The 15,994-nt window shown below is 42.1% G+C and overlaps 1 protein-coding gene across 1 annotated transcript in view; it reads right to left on the bottom strand.

Annotated features, from left to right (window-relative positions):
- Positions 1-15,994, bottom strand: part of LOC145411804 (regulator of G-protein signaling 7-like) — a 344,883-nt gene that overhangs the window by 72,757 nt on the left and 256,132 nt on the right. The window contains exon 10 of the mRNA XM_080281748.1: positions 14,755-14,880. Coding sequence (XP_080137874.1) covers positions 14,755-14,880 — 126 coding nt within the window. The remainder of the gene's footprint in view (positions 1-14,754; positions 14,881-15,994) is intronic.

Raw genomic sequence — 15,994 nt, 5'->3', positions numbered from 1 at the left:
TATATATATATATATATATATATATATATATATATATATATATATATTTATATATATATATACACAGTAGGTATGCGCAGTATGTGAGATCAAAGTACACAAATCGCATAGTACATGAGGACCTATTTTTAAAATCAAATTTTAGTGTATTTTTTAATAATATGCGAAATGAACTCGTAATAGGCGAGACAGCAGTGAAGGTGGCCCAAACCTGGGGTTACCCCAAGCACACGACATTGCCACCTCAAGATGCACCAACAGTTGCCTCATCACCTGTTACCTGCGGCCTCAAGAAAGTGAGGAATCACTCCCTTCAACATCAGGAAGGCCATTTCTTAGGGAGGATCATGAGAATGACGCAATATCTGAGGTGTCAGAAATAGACTTTGAAGGGTTTATGAACGAAGTGAGTGCATTAGCTAGTGGAAGTGTCGAAAGTGCTGGTGACGAGAGTGGTGAGGAAGGTGGTGTGTCGGGTGGTGCGCGAGGTGCAAGCTAGGTGCCTCACCCTGCCACAGAGAACCTTCTTACATCCTGGTTTAGTAGTAGCAGTAGTAGTTGTTCCCTAGGCAGTCTGGCCAAACAGCCCCGAGTCCCTTTGGAAGGCCATGGTCGAGACCGGGCTTTCACACAGAGCTCTCAAAGAGTGTATGTTGTGTTGTTGGCATAGGTGATTGTGTGCAATGCAGTCTTCCATTATGTGCTTAATAGTATGGGGAGCTGTGTTGCATCCTGGACAGGCATCAGCGACGAAGAATCCAGCCTCTTCTGGTAGCTTAAGAGGGCTGGATGGTGCCCACATCTCAGCCTGGCCAGGTGGACCCTGTCCTCATGAGGGAGATAGGATTCAGAAGGGTGGATGTCAGGAGGCCATGCATGCAGCTGTGTGTTGTCTTTAAGTGACTGAATGAAGCGGCGAGTGATCTGAGTGTGGAAGTGCTTCTGGAAGCTGGTCTGAGGTGGGCGAGGGGGGAGAGATGACAGTATTTGTGTATGGTATCGTGTGCTGGGTGTTGTTTTGATGTTCCTTGGTGTGTGTGGATGTGCTGCCACGTAATATAGTGGATGTTGTGGGTTTGTAGAGGCTGCAGCAAGAAACTGGGTGCCTCTCATGTCTAGGTGACCCTTGACTTTGGGGACTTTGGTTTCTTGATGTAGGTGGTCTGTGGGTGTAGTAGCTGTGCAGCCTGTGATTATTTTTAGGACCTTGTTCTGTATGGTCTGTGGCCTCCTGACATCCACCCTTCTGAATCCTATCTCCCTCATGAGGACAGGGTCCACCTGGCCAGGCTGAGATGTGGGGAGAGCAGGTGGAGATTGTCAGGAGTGAAAGGACTGAACCTGCTGGTGAGTCTCTTGAGTGTGTGGAAGAGTTTTGTTATTGGGAAGACATGTTGTGTGCTGGAGGTGAGGCTGGAGCTAGCTCTGTGGCTAGGATGAGAAGTGATTGGAAGAAGTTCAGGGAGCTGTTGTCTCTCCTGACATTGAGAGGACTCTCCCAATGTGCTAAGGGGTCTTTGTATGCAGCATGTGTTAGGAATGTAATGCTGTATGGTAGTGAGACCTGGGCATTAAAGGAAGAGGATATTCGCAGGCTCTGACATACAGAAATGACAACGATTAGGTGGATGTGCAGTGCATCCCTGCATGCATGGCCAGGGGGGGCTGGGTTTACAATGGAAGAGTTGAGTGGTAGGATGGGACTGGAGTGTATTGGTGTTGTGATGAAGAGAGGTTGACTGAGATGGTCTGGGCATGTGGAGAGGATGGGGGATGATAACTGGGTGCAGAAGATAAGTGTTAACCCTGGGGGTGGGGTTGTGAGGGGTAGACCGAGAAAGATGTGGGACGAGGTCATTAAGTGTGACCTCAGGGTTAAGGGACTGAACAGGGAGGCTGCAATAGATCGTGCAGCATGGAGAGCCACCATTGGGTGACCAAGGGCGACACATGCAAGCATGTTGGAGCCTTCAAAAACGAACGAACGAACTACAAAATGTGCTCATATATCATGAATTAATGGTAAGGTAAACCAATGAGTGTTCAAAATCATTGTCATGGAAATAACTGATCAGTGCGAATGTTAGTGGATGATAACGGTAATGTTTATGAATAATAACCACCAATATACTGCGATAATGGAGTGTTGCAACTGGAACTGGTAAGTACTGGTAATTTTCTAAGCAGGCACATTGGTTACATGATACTAAGAATAAAAGAAAAATTCTTCAATACAATCAACTCCTACAGACTGTGATATTGTCAATAGATGTCTATCGACCATCAGATGCACTGAAAGTACAGGTCATAAAGTCCACTTCACATGGGTTCCTTCCCATATAGGGATAACTTTCAATGAAAAGGCAGACGATCTAGCTCGTAAGGCTCTGCTTTCAGCCTACGACGCTCCTGATATATCTACTGAATATAGTTCTACTACTGTCAAAAGCATGATTAGCTCTCTTGCTAGCCAAGATATTACTAGACAGCTTAATGACAGCATAGCACGTGGCAGCACTAGCTCTATTCATTGTGTAAATGTGGCTCAGAACACTGATGTAACATATGTTCAAAGAGGTGGACTTCATGACGCTGTTGACATGAGACTGAGATTAGGCTATAAATATTATTGAGAATTCACCAGAGAAGATCTTGTACCATGTGCAGTGCTTGGGGCGCCGACAGCACACACACTGCATCATTACATAATGGAATGTCTGCTTACTACTAAGTATAGAAACCCACATCTTTTGACAGACTGAAGAAATCACATGGTTAATCAATGAAAAACTGTTAATCCCAATTCTCCGTGAACATCCAGAATATGTACCATAATACTAACATCCACTACATTCAGACATGTTTGTTTACACTTATAAAAACTTGCTATCCTCTGTTCTATCCTCCACAGACCAACAACATTCATCAAGCACTTCGCTAAATAGCAATAGCCGTAAACAACTATTTCCAGGGCATTGTAAAGGAAAAGTATCTATCTATCTATCTATCTATTGCCAGATGCCTCAATCCCGTTTGGGGTGGCCACAAACAAATCGCCTCCAAGTCGCCCTGTCCGCCGCCATTTCACTGCCCTGCTCTCAACTTACACCCCCCCTCTCTCATATACCTCTCCACCACATCCCTCCATCTCATCCTCGGCCTCCCCCTCCCTCTTCCCCCCTCCACCTCACTCACATACACTCTCTTCGTCAGTCTTTCACCCTCCATCCTCTCCACATGGCCAAACCACCTCAGTGTGTTCCTCATAACACTTCCTATCACATCCACATCAACACCACAACGCTCCTTTATATCCTCATTCGTCAGCCTGTCTCTCCATGTGACTCCACAGGCTCCTCTTAAATAACTCATTTCCACTGCTCTCACTCTTGACTTGTGCCCTTCCAACAACGTCCAAGCTTCATTTCCGTACGTTAGAGTTGGTATCACAATACTGTCATGTAGTAACTTTTTCACTTCCATGCTCACTTCCCTGCTTTTTATCACTGATTTCAAAGAACCAGCAACCTTTCTTCCCTGCTGTACCCTTTCAAGCACTTCACCCTCCAAACCTCCATCCTTACTCATCACACTACCCAAGTACTTAAACGTACTCACATTTTCCAATTCCTCACCATCCAACCTTGCTGTACATTCACTGACTTCACCTCTCTCAAAGACCATCACTTTACTCTTCCCTACATTCACCTTTAGATTCCGTTTCTTACACACTCTCCTAAACTCATCCACCAAGCCTTGCAGCTCCCCTTCGTCTTCACTCAACAACACAGTATCATCTGCAAACAACAGTACAGGGAGTTTCCAAACACTATCCTCTCTCACCAGGGCCACTTCAACATCCACTACCCTACCTTGTACCTCTTTTATTACCCCATCCATGTACAGATTGAACAACCATGGAGACATGACACATCCCTGATTCAACCCAACTTTCAAAGAGAAAAATTCACTTAGTTCACCATCCACACGCACTGCAGCCTTCGCACCATCGTACATACTCTTCACAGCATTCAACAACTTCCCATCTACTCCATATATTCTTAACACTTTTCACAATCCTTGTCTATCCACCCTGTCATATGCTTTCTCCAAATCCATGAAAGCCGCATACAACTTCTTTCCCTTCTCTAGAAACTTTTCCACTAAAGATCTAAGAATGAAGTACTATTATAAAAAAAAGAAAAAAAAAGAAAAAATGAGGGTCGCATACAGACTGTATGGTCAACTAAACAGTTGTGATGATCTAAACTGGAGAGAGGAGTAATCTCAGAGGGTGTGTGTGCCTTATGTTGCCTAGCCACAGTTGCCAAAAAAAAAAAAATAATAATAATAATAATTACTACTTCAAGCCAATGTAAAACGCTAATATGTATCAGTGGAGAATATGTATAAAATACATGCACAACAACAGGAAAAGATGATCTGAAACGAAGAGAGAGTTTAGTGAAAGGAGTGTGTAGTAGGTGAGATGGTGGTGGAGGGTGTTGTGGCCATCACTCACCGACCTGCTGATAAGGCGATGCTATGTCATCACCTTTGCCCGGGGCTGTTACGGATTTGTTCACTGTACTTCTTTACTCCTCTAGTATTATTCATTACTCTTGTATGTAATACATCATACAAATGCCTCTGTATTTCATACCACAGAGTGTAACTTATTTTTATAATCGAAGGGTATGTGGCTATACCCAAAAAACAAAACAAAAAAAACTGGTGTGGCCACACACACAAATGTCCCATTACTAACTGTATATAACCGTATTGGCTGAAGAGGGTGTGTGGCAAGACCCACCACCTTCTTTTGTTGTATTAGCACCCTGTACCTTTTACAACAATAAATAATTCAATTCATTACAATAACAAAAATGTTATTATTAACAGGACAGTCAATGGTAAAGGTGTTAGCTATCACTAACATCAACCATTATTAGTAATATGCTCTGGTTTGAAGAAAATAATTTAAAGTTACTCCATCACACTCTAACTCCGGGATAAAATTTGGCAGGACTGGAGATGGGAGCTTGTAAACAATGAGCAGTGTCTAGCGAGTGTGGTAGAGCAATCCTGAATGGTGATTATTCCTGGAGACACACTGTCATTGGCTACCCGCCTCTACATGGAATGCTGGGTGCATTTTCATTGGCCGGTCGTTCTCACTGGCTCATGCAGAGGGTGTGTTCACCATCTCCCATCATTATTTGCTAAGCAGGAATTTTAAAGGGGCAGAGGGAGACTTACAGCTATATGGAAATAACCCTGGCTTCCACTTCCTTTTCCCAGTGAGTAAGATGGAAAATCTATCAAGATATTGGATTTTTTACCATTTTCCTTGTCAGCATTTGCTCAGATCAACTTTTGGGAAGATATGTAGTGCTATACCTGAGGCAGCTGCCAGTACCCATAACTCTACATGCCCAGGGAGTGGTGCTTACAATGTTATGGAACTGAGGCCCTCATATGTATATATATCTAAACAGGTTCTTATATGGCATGCTAAGTACAAACAGTCACTACTCGTTTTACGATGGGGTTATGTCAGGTCATACCTTTTCGTATACCGATCTTATTGTAAATCGGGAGACTGAAACACATTATATAAGGGGTGTTATGTCAACTCAGCTTCCCAAAGTCACCTACCCAAGACTCAAATAAAAATGACAACCCACCTTAATCACTTCCTGTGTCGGTCCAAGTCGTCTTCAAGACCAAAACAAACACTATCACACCAATACAGGCGGCGTTACTTACGTACAGTAAATTGTTGCAACAACACAACAATCACACTTGCGTAACATTAGCCTGGTGCTACACAATGTACTGTATAGGCCTACTGTAGCACAATGCTCGGCTGAGAGGTGACGATGGGAGGGGGGGGGGCACGTGAATGAGTGGAAAAGACAGAGCTTTGAAGGGATGGCGGGACCGCAACTGAACCAAAACAGTGCTCTGCACGCTGGGGTCGCCATCTTGCCTGAGACAAGCGACTATCGCCCTGCGTTTGCCTGGAGCTTCGTACGAAATTTTCCAAGGGCAATATCGTTATAGCGAGAAATTCATCAGAAATCAGATTTTGGGGTGGAACTTTTCTGTTATCATTGTAGCAAATTATTGTATACCAAATCAATGTAAAACGAGTAGTGACTGTATTCAGGTAATTTTTACTTTTCATCATTCATTCATTCATTCGTCATCCAGTCCTACATTGCTCTGTAAGAAGCGTAGGAGCCTGGGGCTAGGTAAGCTGGTCCTGACATTTAGGATGAGAGTGACCAGCCTCACTCATCCCTGAGTGGCATTACGTGAGCACTCAACTCCAACCACCCCTTGGATATAAACCTTCACCGGCTCAATCCGACTGGAGCACAGTAATTACCCACTAACCACCAGGCACCAAAATTTGGTTATACGGTTGCCACCCAGCATAGTAAATGGTTTCTTGGTGTATAGGAAACCATTTGGCTTGTCTCTCAGTGTAGTCACCCACCGGCAGAAGAAAGAGGAAAGAACGAAGAAAAGAAAGACAGAAAAAGGAGTGTAAAGTCACCAGTAGGCAGAAAGAAAAGGAAAGAATGAAGGAAAAAAAAGACAGAAGAGGAAGGAAGGAAAGAAGAATGGAGGAGGGGAGAGGGCAGACACCCGAGAGCAGCATTATATCGAGTGAGTGGATGGTATGCGCCCCCACCTTTCACTTTTGTATATCATTTGCACTGCTCCACTCTTAGGTCACTGAAGATGGCATGAAGATGCTGAAACGTTTGACAATAAAGATGATATTTATAACGGCCCTCGTCATACTCTTCCTACTGAAGTTATGATTCCCAAGGAATACACCTATACAAGATGAATTTATTCAATTTGAGTGAGGCTTTTTAAACTGCTGAGTAAAATAGTCATCATTAACTCCTTCACTGCCAAATTCAACTGAGAAAAAACTGTATGGTAGTGGCAAGAATATGACAAAAATTTTTATTGCATTGAAAGGGTTATGTGAAATCACCCCTTGTACTCAGAAGGGTGTGTCAAGTACCTCATGCTAAAACAACGCATGATGTGAAGTCAGCTAGCTCATATATAAGACTAGGAAATGCTCTTCCTTCAATAATGTTCACTGAAACTGAAAATTCAACTTCGGATTTGATATTACCCATCATCTCCAGCTACCTAATCGACTCTCCTCTTATAACTACCATATTTAATAAACTGGCCTGCAAACATACAACTGTCCTGGTTCACAGTGATTAGCTATGCACTTGCGGCATCACTCCAGCACATTCTTAACGTGCTGGAAATGGTACTCCTGATACAGATAATCCCAGATAAGAACTTCAGTTTCAACATTAATACAATTGCTAGTACCTCAAAGAGTATGATGTACTGTATATAATGCGATGCTACAGTTGATGTGGTAATAGCTGAAGAATTGTCTGCTTCTTCCACAGTAGGCACCTCAATGGTTGGCTCACCACAAAGTTTTAGTGGTGACATAATCATTTTGAATTAACATATGACATCAGATCTAGCATGATGATTAACCCGTGGATTACGAGCCACAGCTCAGGCTGTGCTGCTGTGCTGGCTGTGCATCACCATAAACAACTCGACCCCAACACAAACTTATGCATGGCGTTATGCAAAGAGAGAGAGATTTACATCAGATGATGCCCTGGATGTTTATCTTCAAGTTTATATTAAAAAAACAAAGATTTTTTTTTTCATTTCTTCACTACTCCCGTATGTAAACTTACGCATGGCCCTACGCAAAGACATATATATACTGTATATATATATAGTAATCCCCCTAATATCCGATGTAACAGAGCCAAAGGCATGTCTGGATAGTGATCCTGTCCGGATACTGGGCCCCAGCCTCCTGGACTTGTACTTATGGACCCTAACTCAGAAAAACACCTATACAACTCCCTCTGGACATGCACTGCACCTATTTAAGACCCAAATCACACCAATAAGGGACATAAAAGACTGAAATAAATGCAAAAAAAACATAAAATGAGGTTTTAGAGGTGAGTTTATACAATATTAAACATTCTGGGCACTTACAAGTCCCTGACTCCTGGACTGGTTTGAACCGCCAGTTTGCAGTCCACAGTTAATCCTCTGCACTCTAAATTCTAGTTTCTTAACACTGCACAACACTGTAAATTCCCGTGTGTTCTAGTGGCGAGGTACTGCAGTTTATTCACTGTTTATTCACAAAAAACAAGCACCTGTGGCTTGCACTGCTATAAGCATCTGCTCTCGATCGGAGTTAGGCTGTGACTGTTGATGATGGCGGGGTGACAGAGTTGCCAGATCGCAATGGCCACATTACCAAACTCCTCAATTTTCATAGCCATTGTTAATTTTCATTACCAAATTCGTAAAGCTAGCATCTATTCTTCACTAATTATATACACAAGTGGAAATACATGTAATCACTCTTCTTATAATTAACAGGATGTTGATTATTATCACGCTATATAGGCTACCAAATTAATCAGAGAGAGCAAACAATCCACCATCTCCATCCTCTGTACATGTGAAAAATCCATTTGGTAATGCATTATTCTGATTCATTACCAAACGAATTTTTCATGACCAAATTGGCCCACACTTGGTAATGAAAAATACCAAGTGGCAACCCTGACAGGGGAGGGGGGAGGAAGGAAGGGGTGAAGGGACCATGGTGTAACAGCTGTTCGGCGCCACGCGGCAATTTCAAATTACAGGTGGGAAAAAATGTCAGATTTTTTTCTAATTTTTTGCGGTTTTTGGCCCATTTTGGGAATATTGGATTGGATCCCAGGATGATTATGTCCAGTTAGTGGGGGGGGATGTTCGGATATTAGAGGGATTACTATACATATATATATATATATATATATATATATATATATTATATAAATATACATATATATATATATATATATATATATATATATTATATAAATATACAGTACCCTCGCATCCAGCACGGTAATACTGTCATGCATGGGTCACGTGTTGGACCAAAAACGTGTTGGACTAACAACAGAGCTTATGGGGAAAAATGAATTATGTCAGCAACCCTTGGAAACGTCACCCTAAATACCTACCATATACCTATACATATATTGGTACTATTGTAATTATAATACATGGTACTGCGCTAGGAATGATAACTAACCTTTTAGGATAGTGTTGGTGGGCTTGCTGGGAATGGAAGGTGGTATCTAAGGCTGTAGTTAGTCCTACTGGGTCCCCGGAGGATGGCTGCTGGCGTCACTAGCGGGTAATGGCTGTTGCTCCTCCTCAACCTCCCTCATAAATCCTTCGAAATCACACTCAGAATCACTATCTTCGTCCACAGCCATGGAAGGTCCTGCTTCTGCCTGTCCTAGCACTGTAATCCTCGGCAAAGTGCATGCTTCTCACACTGTTGCCAGAGCCCCGTCTCGTGACTGTGGAAAGTGATTGCTGTCGCTGACTCGGTAGAGAATAAGGAGAAGCAACTTTGTATATAAACTGGTACGCATGCCGATGAGAAGGGTTTCAAAACAATTGATATTTATTCTAAAATATTAATATGTATTCAGTGTCAGGCTAAATGTTCAGTGCTGTAGTACGATATATTCTCTGTCGAGTCGTCTGGGTTTTGGTCACACTGTTTTCCCCGTTGTATGCTTGGCAGGAATCCATCCAGATGAATTCCAAATGTCCGTGGTATCGTCGGCAATTTTACCACGTTACCGTTCCGATTTACCATCGTATCCTCGGCAAACCTGGTATGAAGTGCCGTGTGATAGCCTTCGGCTGCCAGGATCTTGTCTTAAGTTTTTTATTATGATCACGTTGGCTTCATTCATGTCGTAGGCCTTGGCAATGTCAACTTTCCTCTCCCCTTTCTTCTTCCTCTTGATGCTTTCTAGCTTGGTGGCCTGAGGGAGGTGCCGACGCTTCTTGGGGTTCTCAGAAGGCTTCCTAGGCATTGTGAGCAGGGTAAAATGCAGTAACAAGGGCAGAAAATGCAGCAAGAAAAAAGCACCTTCCAATGCAATTATGCGACTGAGTGGCGCTGTGGCGGGAGAAATGTAAACAAAACATCACGTGACACCAGAAGCGTTTTTAATTGGGTGGCATCACAATCACGTCACGATAGCGGGCGGGGAAGGCTACTTTATCAGAAGTTTTTCATTGGCTATCATCATCATGGGAATGTCCAGTATGACCATGTTGGACCGGGGGTGATTGTGCTAGAGTGAACTCTGCAGATTTCGCCCACTTCTCGGAGCTCTGTGCGAGTTATGCTAACACACTCGTGTTGCAGTAATTAAATCGTATTAAATAATACTAATTAACTGCTCTTCGTGCTGGACCCAAATCGTGCTGGACTAACGCGTGTTGGACGCGAGGGTACTATATATATATATATATATATATTATATATATTATATATATAAATATATAATAAATAATAAAATAATCTGGTTTTACACCAGGTATCCCCGAAGGGCTAAGGTGTTGCCCCTGAGTAGAGGACTTTTGGACTGGGGCATGTAGCATTTTATGACCGGATGCCCTTCCTGATGTCTACCAATGACCCTTAGGTGGATTCCATCCTCCGACCCTTCGGTCAGAGCGGAGCACTCTAACCCACTGAGCCATGGCTGCTACACACACACACACACACACACACATATATATATATATATATATTCACTCTCATCTTAAATATCAGGACCAACTGCCTAGCCCTGGGCTCCTACGCTCCTCATGGGGCAATGTACGATTGGATGACGGATGGATATATATATATATATATATATATATATATATATATATAATATATTACCAGATGATGCCCTGGATGTTTATCTTCAAGTAAAAAAAAAAAAAAAAAATCTTTACCTTTGTTTTTTGCGCACAAAGGGGTGGGATAATAACAGGTACTGTAACTGCGCGATCCACAGGTTAAGCAGCTGCCTATGATATCTTGGCAGTCCTCTTTGGCTTGCTTTCTCTATCAGCCTGTTCAGTACTTTCAAGGTAAGGGGTGGTAGGCAAATCTTTAGTCTTAAACATCTGAACCAGATTTCTCTATCTGGCCCCTTAACTGGCTTTTCTCGGCTGTAATACTTCCCATAGTGATGATGCAAAGACAGTGGAACCACACACAGGACCTTCATTCTAACAATAAGGTATGTGTTGTACACAAGTGTATATGCCAGAATCTGCTGTGATTAAATTAACCCCCGCCACGCTAATTCTTATCAACCTGGTTACCTTCCCTGAGTCATTGTTTTAGGATTTTTTTTTTTTAATACTAAGTTGATTTTTTGTCATCAGATCAAGTGTTTCTGAGCTCAAACTCTTCATCACCCTAGTCTTTTTGTAATTTACAATTCTTGGGTGAGTATGAGGGAGATGATATGTCGCCAGCACCATGGGAGGTAGATGGGCGTGAATCCACCATTGCTAGGCTACAAACGAGAACTGAATGACTAAATATGTGATATTTGGCAACTGCAGTGTGGCAGGGCTTGGCAACAGCTCCTGGTGGGATACAGGGAGACTCAACATTCCCGTGGAAACCACTGACGCTTCCTCGTGCTTGAAATTCTGGCACAGAGACCCATCGCCTCATATAAGGTGATCTGCATATTGTCTTATATGAGGCGATGAACACGGCAGGGGTTAACTCACCTGTAGCAAAGAGATAGCAGACCAATTCAACCACAGTCCTCTTAACAAATAACTTTTTTTATATCAAGGTCACAGAAAAAAAAAAAATCTCCACTGATGTTCCACTGCTAACCCTCAAGTGTACAGTTACCATCAATTATCAGTACAACATACTCTCCAGATACATTAATAAAGTGTTAACCTATGATACCATGCAAATGGAGCCCAAGCATGTGGAGATCCATATTCCATTATTAAATTCTACCGTATTAAGGAACCCTCTGACCCCATTCTGCCTACTAAACACCCATTATGACCCCACCTAGACTAATGATATGCTTCCTAAAGGTATAGCCTACTGAAGAGAAGTCAAGCAGACATATGGCAGTGACTTTAAAGATGTTTAAACAAATAAAAAGGTGATGTGGGGGGAATGGATAACAAGAGAGTGGTGAAAAACGTATATCTGAGCAAATTTGAAGGATGGGGGAGGCAAGGTAGGCCAAGGAGAAGGTGACGGGATATGGTGAATGAGTGTATGAGGAAGAGAGGTTTGAAAGTTGGTGAGGTTAGGGGACTGACAAGACATCGAGCTGGCTGGATGAATAATGCGAGGAGAGGCGCATGATCAGGGATTTGGCACCCCTTTTTAATGTGACAGTGTCCAGATTGACTCTATCAGATATATATATGTGAAGCTACAGAACATGTTGAATGTTTCTGGTGTATCAGATACAGCCAGGATTCCGGTGGCTTGAATGGTGAGTGAATGGAAGCATGGCCCATTGGACTGGGCAAATTTGGGCTATCTGGACACTGCTACTCCTCACCCTGCCCTAGGGTAGGAAATGAGGTCTGGATGATGATGATGATGATGATGATGATGATGATGATGATCAGAAAAGGTGGGAAAAAACTAACTATAACAGGCCCCACCTTACCTACTAAAAACCCTCAAGGATCCTAACTAAAATGATTACAGGTATGCTTCCTAAGGGCATGGCCTAATGTACAGAAGCAAAGCTGACATAAGACAGTGACATTAAAGAAATTTAAAGGATTAAAAAGGCTGGGAAACTAACTGTGCAAGCACCACCATGTGATGGGCATGCTTTTTCTGTGCAAGAGATGTCCTTGGTACAGTGTCTTTTTTTTTACTATGTGACAGGATTCCATGCACACAAAGTCTGCATATCTACAGAGTTTACTGCACAGTGTACTGTATCAATTGCAAGAAAAAACTGTGATGTTTTGGAATATAGAGCTCATTAATAACAGGGGTAGCTTGTACACTCACACCCCGGTGCGTGATGGCTGAGTATGCGAATGATTGATAGTTTTGGGTTAATGACAGCAAAAAACCCTTATCCAATTTTTTCAATGGCTGAGGACAATGGTCCTGTGTGGACATGTGCCACCTATGCAAGCCAACAGTTATATGTTTGAGCCAAGATGGCCACCCACTGTTTACACACCCACTGTTTACATGGATATCAAAATAGCACCACTATCTTAAAATGGCAGAGCAAGAGGATCACCAATGGTGCAGCATGCGATATCAAATGGAGAGATAACATTTTGAGTGTGAAGTACTACAACTTGTGACTTGGAAACACCGCATCGTTTACCCTCCAACTTCAAAGGGAGGGGTCCTTGGTAACAACTCAAGCCAGGTGGGAGGTAATTTTAGGCGGCCTGTGGCCCCCTCCCTATTCCCACTGAACCCATGCTATATCAACCTCAGTATGCAATGTCTTGATTTGATGTAACCCAATTTCATGCTGGGGCGCGACTGTATTTGGGTAATAATTCTTTCATAAAACCAGGGTTAATGTTCATACCTATCTTTTCACAACAATGATACCACTTTTCTTTTTCTTACCATATATTTTTCTTTTTCCAACTTATGGGACACCTTTTAATACTGAAGAGTTCTGGTACATTTTCCATTAACCTATTCAGTAGGATGGGTAATGAAAATTTTCTTCTTCAGAAGGACTATTCACACAAAAGGGACAAGTGCTTCGCTCTCGAATCTCAATCACGTGCAGCTACACGGGATTGGTTTCAAGTTAAGGGAAATCTGTGTACACAGCTCAACTGCAATACAGCACCAGTGCCAACAGTGCCAAATCACTGTATATTCTTATATGTAAATTTCAAGTATCATAATCGTGTTGAAAATGGCCAATTTTAAGCAATTCAAGCTTTCCCCCCACCTGGCATGAGTTGTTTCATTTACACATGACTGGCTAAAAAACTATGCATCTGCCTGCAATAGTTTTTGCACCATTATATGCAAAATTGTACAGTACGTGTCAAGTAGGTTGGTGGAGGGTTAGTGCCCCTCCCTGTAAAACAAATAACTCAGAGTCAAATGGCCACCCCATACGGGATTATGGCGTCTGGCAATAGATAGATAGATAGATAGACATCATTGCCAATAATATGTGTTTGGTTGAAGAAAACAAGATTTTGTGTGATATTTGACTGTTCAAATGAGGGCCATGTTTCAACCACATCTCCCACTGCTTGAAACCAATGAATAGCTGTGTCAGTGCCAGACAACTTCTGCTCAATGTGTTCTGCATGATGTAAAGCCAATGGGGACAATCAATGGGGATCCAAACATCCCTTCAGAAAATTTAAATCCACATGAAACTGAAACAGGTCCACCTATGACCCAATTGCAACCATCCTGCCAAATTTTACTGCAATCTTTTTCTGGTTGTGGCTGCACTAAACACAAAGAGAGACACATGGCTAGAACTATAGTATGTTAGATTAATATGATCAAGAAGTAGTTTTTGCAAAACTAATTTCAAAATGGTAATAAACTCTGAGTTTCCACTTTGGTTTACTAGGTTTAAACATTTTAAACTAAGAGAAACTCTTTTTCAAGATCAAATGGAAATCAAATGAAATGGGAAAAACAGGGATGGAACTAAACACACAAAGGAAATGGTGCATGACTGAAGAGGGTGTAAGATGTGCCAGAAAATCACTGATTAAAGCTAAATCAGAGAAATAGGCTATGCTCCATCATAACTCTCTTCACAGCAGCTGATTACTTACATTAAATTTTCTCCACTAAACTCCTTTTCGAGGAACTTGACGAACTGCTCTCTCCCTAGTGGGTCTTTGAGTAACTCTTGTACACTAAATGCCCACCGTCGCACTCGCTTGGTTGGGATCTCCTTTCTATGGGGAGAGAATACATACAGTATAATCAGCAAAACCATAACATTTATTAAAACAGCATTTCATTACAAACGTTAATGGAAATCTATTTTTATCTGTCTATAGCCAGATGCCATAATCCCATAATGGGTGGCCATTTGTCTTTGAGTCAGTCGTCTTACAGGGAGGGGAACTAACCATCCATCATCCCACTTGCTAACATAGGGAACACATATGGATTGGTTACAGGGTTACCACCCAGTGTTGTAAATGGATTTCTGGCTTTAAGGAAACCATTAGGCTTGTCACTCAATGTACAGCATATCAGTTGATAACTACAACACTTAAGTAAATGTTGTTCAACTGCCATTAATGACAATACTCAAGCATAATGGTTAGGGAGGGGGGACCATCTCAACAAAGCCAGAATTGAGGAGAAAGGTGCTGAAACTCCACTGGACTTGTAAGTAAAATAACAGTGATAAATTCTAGCAGTTCCATCTGACAAAGAGTGCCAGAACTAAGACCATCTTTGACACTACAGTATATACCTTACACTCTCACATTCTGTGAACCTAATTGCCTTTTTTTTTTTTTTTGGCAGCGCCTGTAATGTAAGGATCCTTACTCACTGGCATACTGTTATCACATCTGTGTCTACTTGTTCTCACACTGCTCTGGATTTAATATTTGTTTCAACCTTACCTGAGGAGTTCTTTCTTGATTTCTAAGTGGGTTTACCTACAGATACAATAAATTCAAGGAGGTCTTTCTTGATCACTGAGTTTCCCTACTGATTTAATAAATTCAGTTATATATGAGTGTCCTGCTGCATGCACCCACGTGAGAGTGAGGGCAGGTCAAAGTGATGATTTTTTTGTGAATATTGGCATGCATAGAAGTCAGTTTTAAATCCCTTACTATTAATCATAGTGCTTGAAGCCCTCTTAAGTGATTTCAGAACTAGACTCCCATGGGAGGTGTTGTATGCCAGTGACTTGGTGTTGACAGCGGAGAATGAGAAGGTGGCAGAGAAAATATAAAGGGAGTGGAAAGATGGTATGGGGAAGCAAGTTTTGAGAGTAAATGCTGATAAAACTGAAGTGATGATACCTAGAGCTGGCAGGAGTACTGT

This window comes from Coenobita brevimanus, chromosome 91, assembly GCF_032717465.1.
Source record: "Coenobita brevimanus isolate Jiangsu-jjx chromosome 91, ASM3271746v2, whole genome shotgun sequence".
Taxonomy (NCBI): domain Eukaryota; kingdom Metazoa; phylum Arthropoda; class Malacostraca; order Decapoda; family Coenobitidae; genus Coenobita; species Coenobita brevimanus.
Note: the sequence above shows the minus strand (reverse complement) of the source record. Positions and strands in the feature narration are given on the sequence as shown.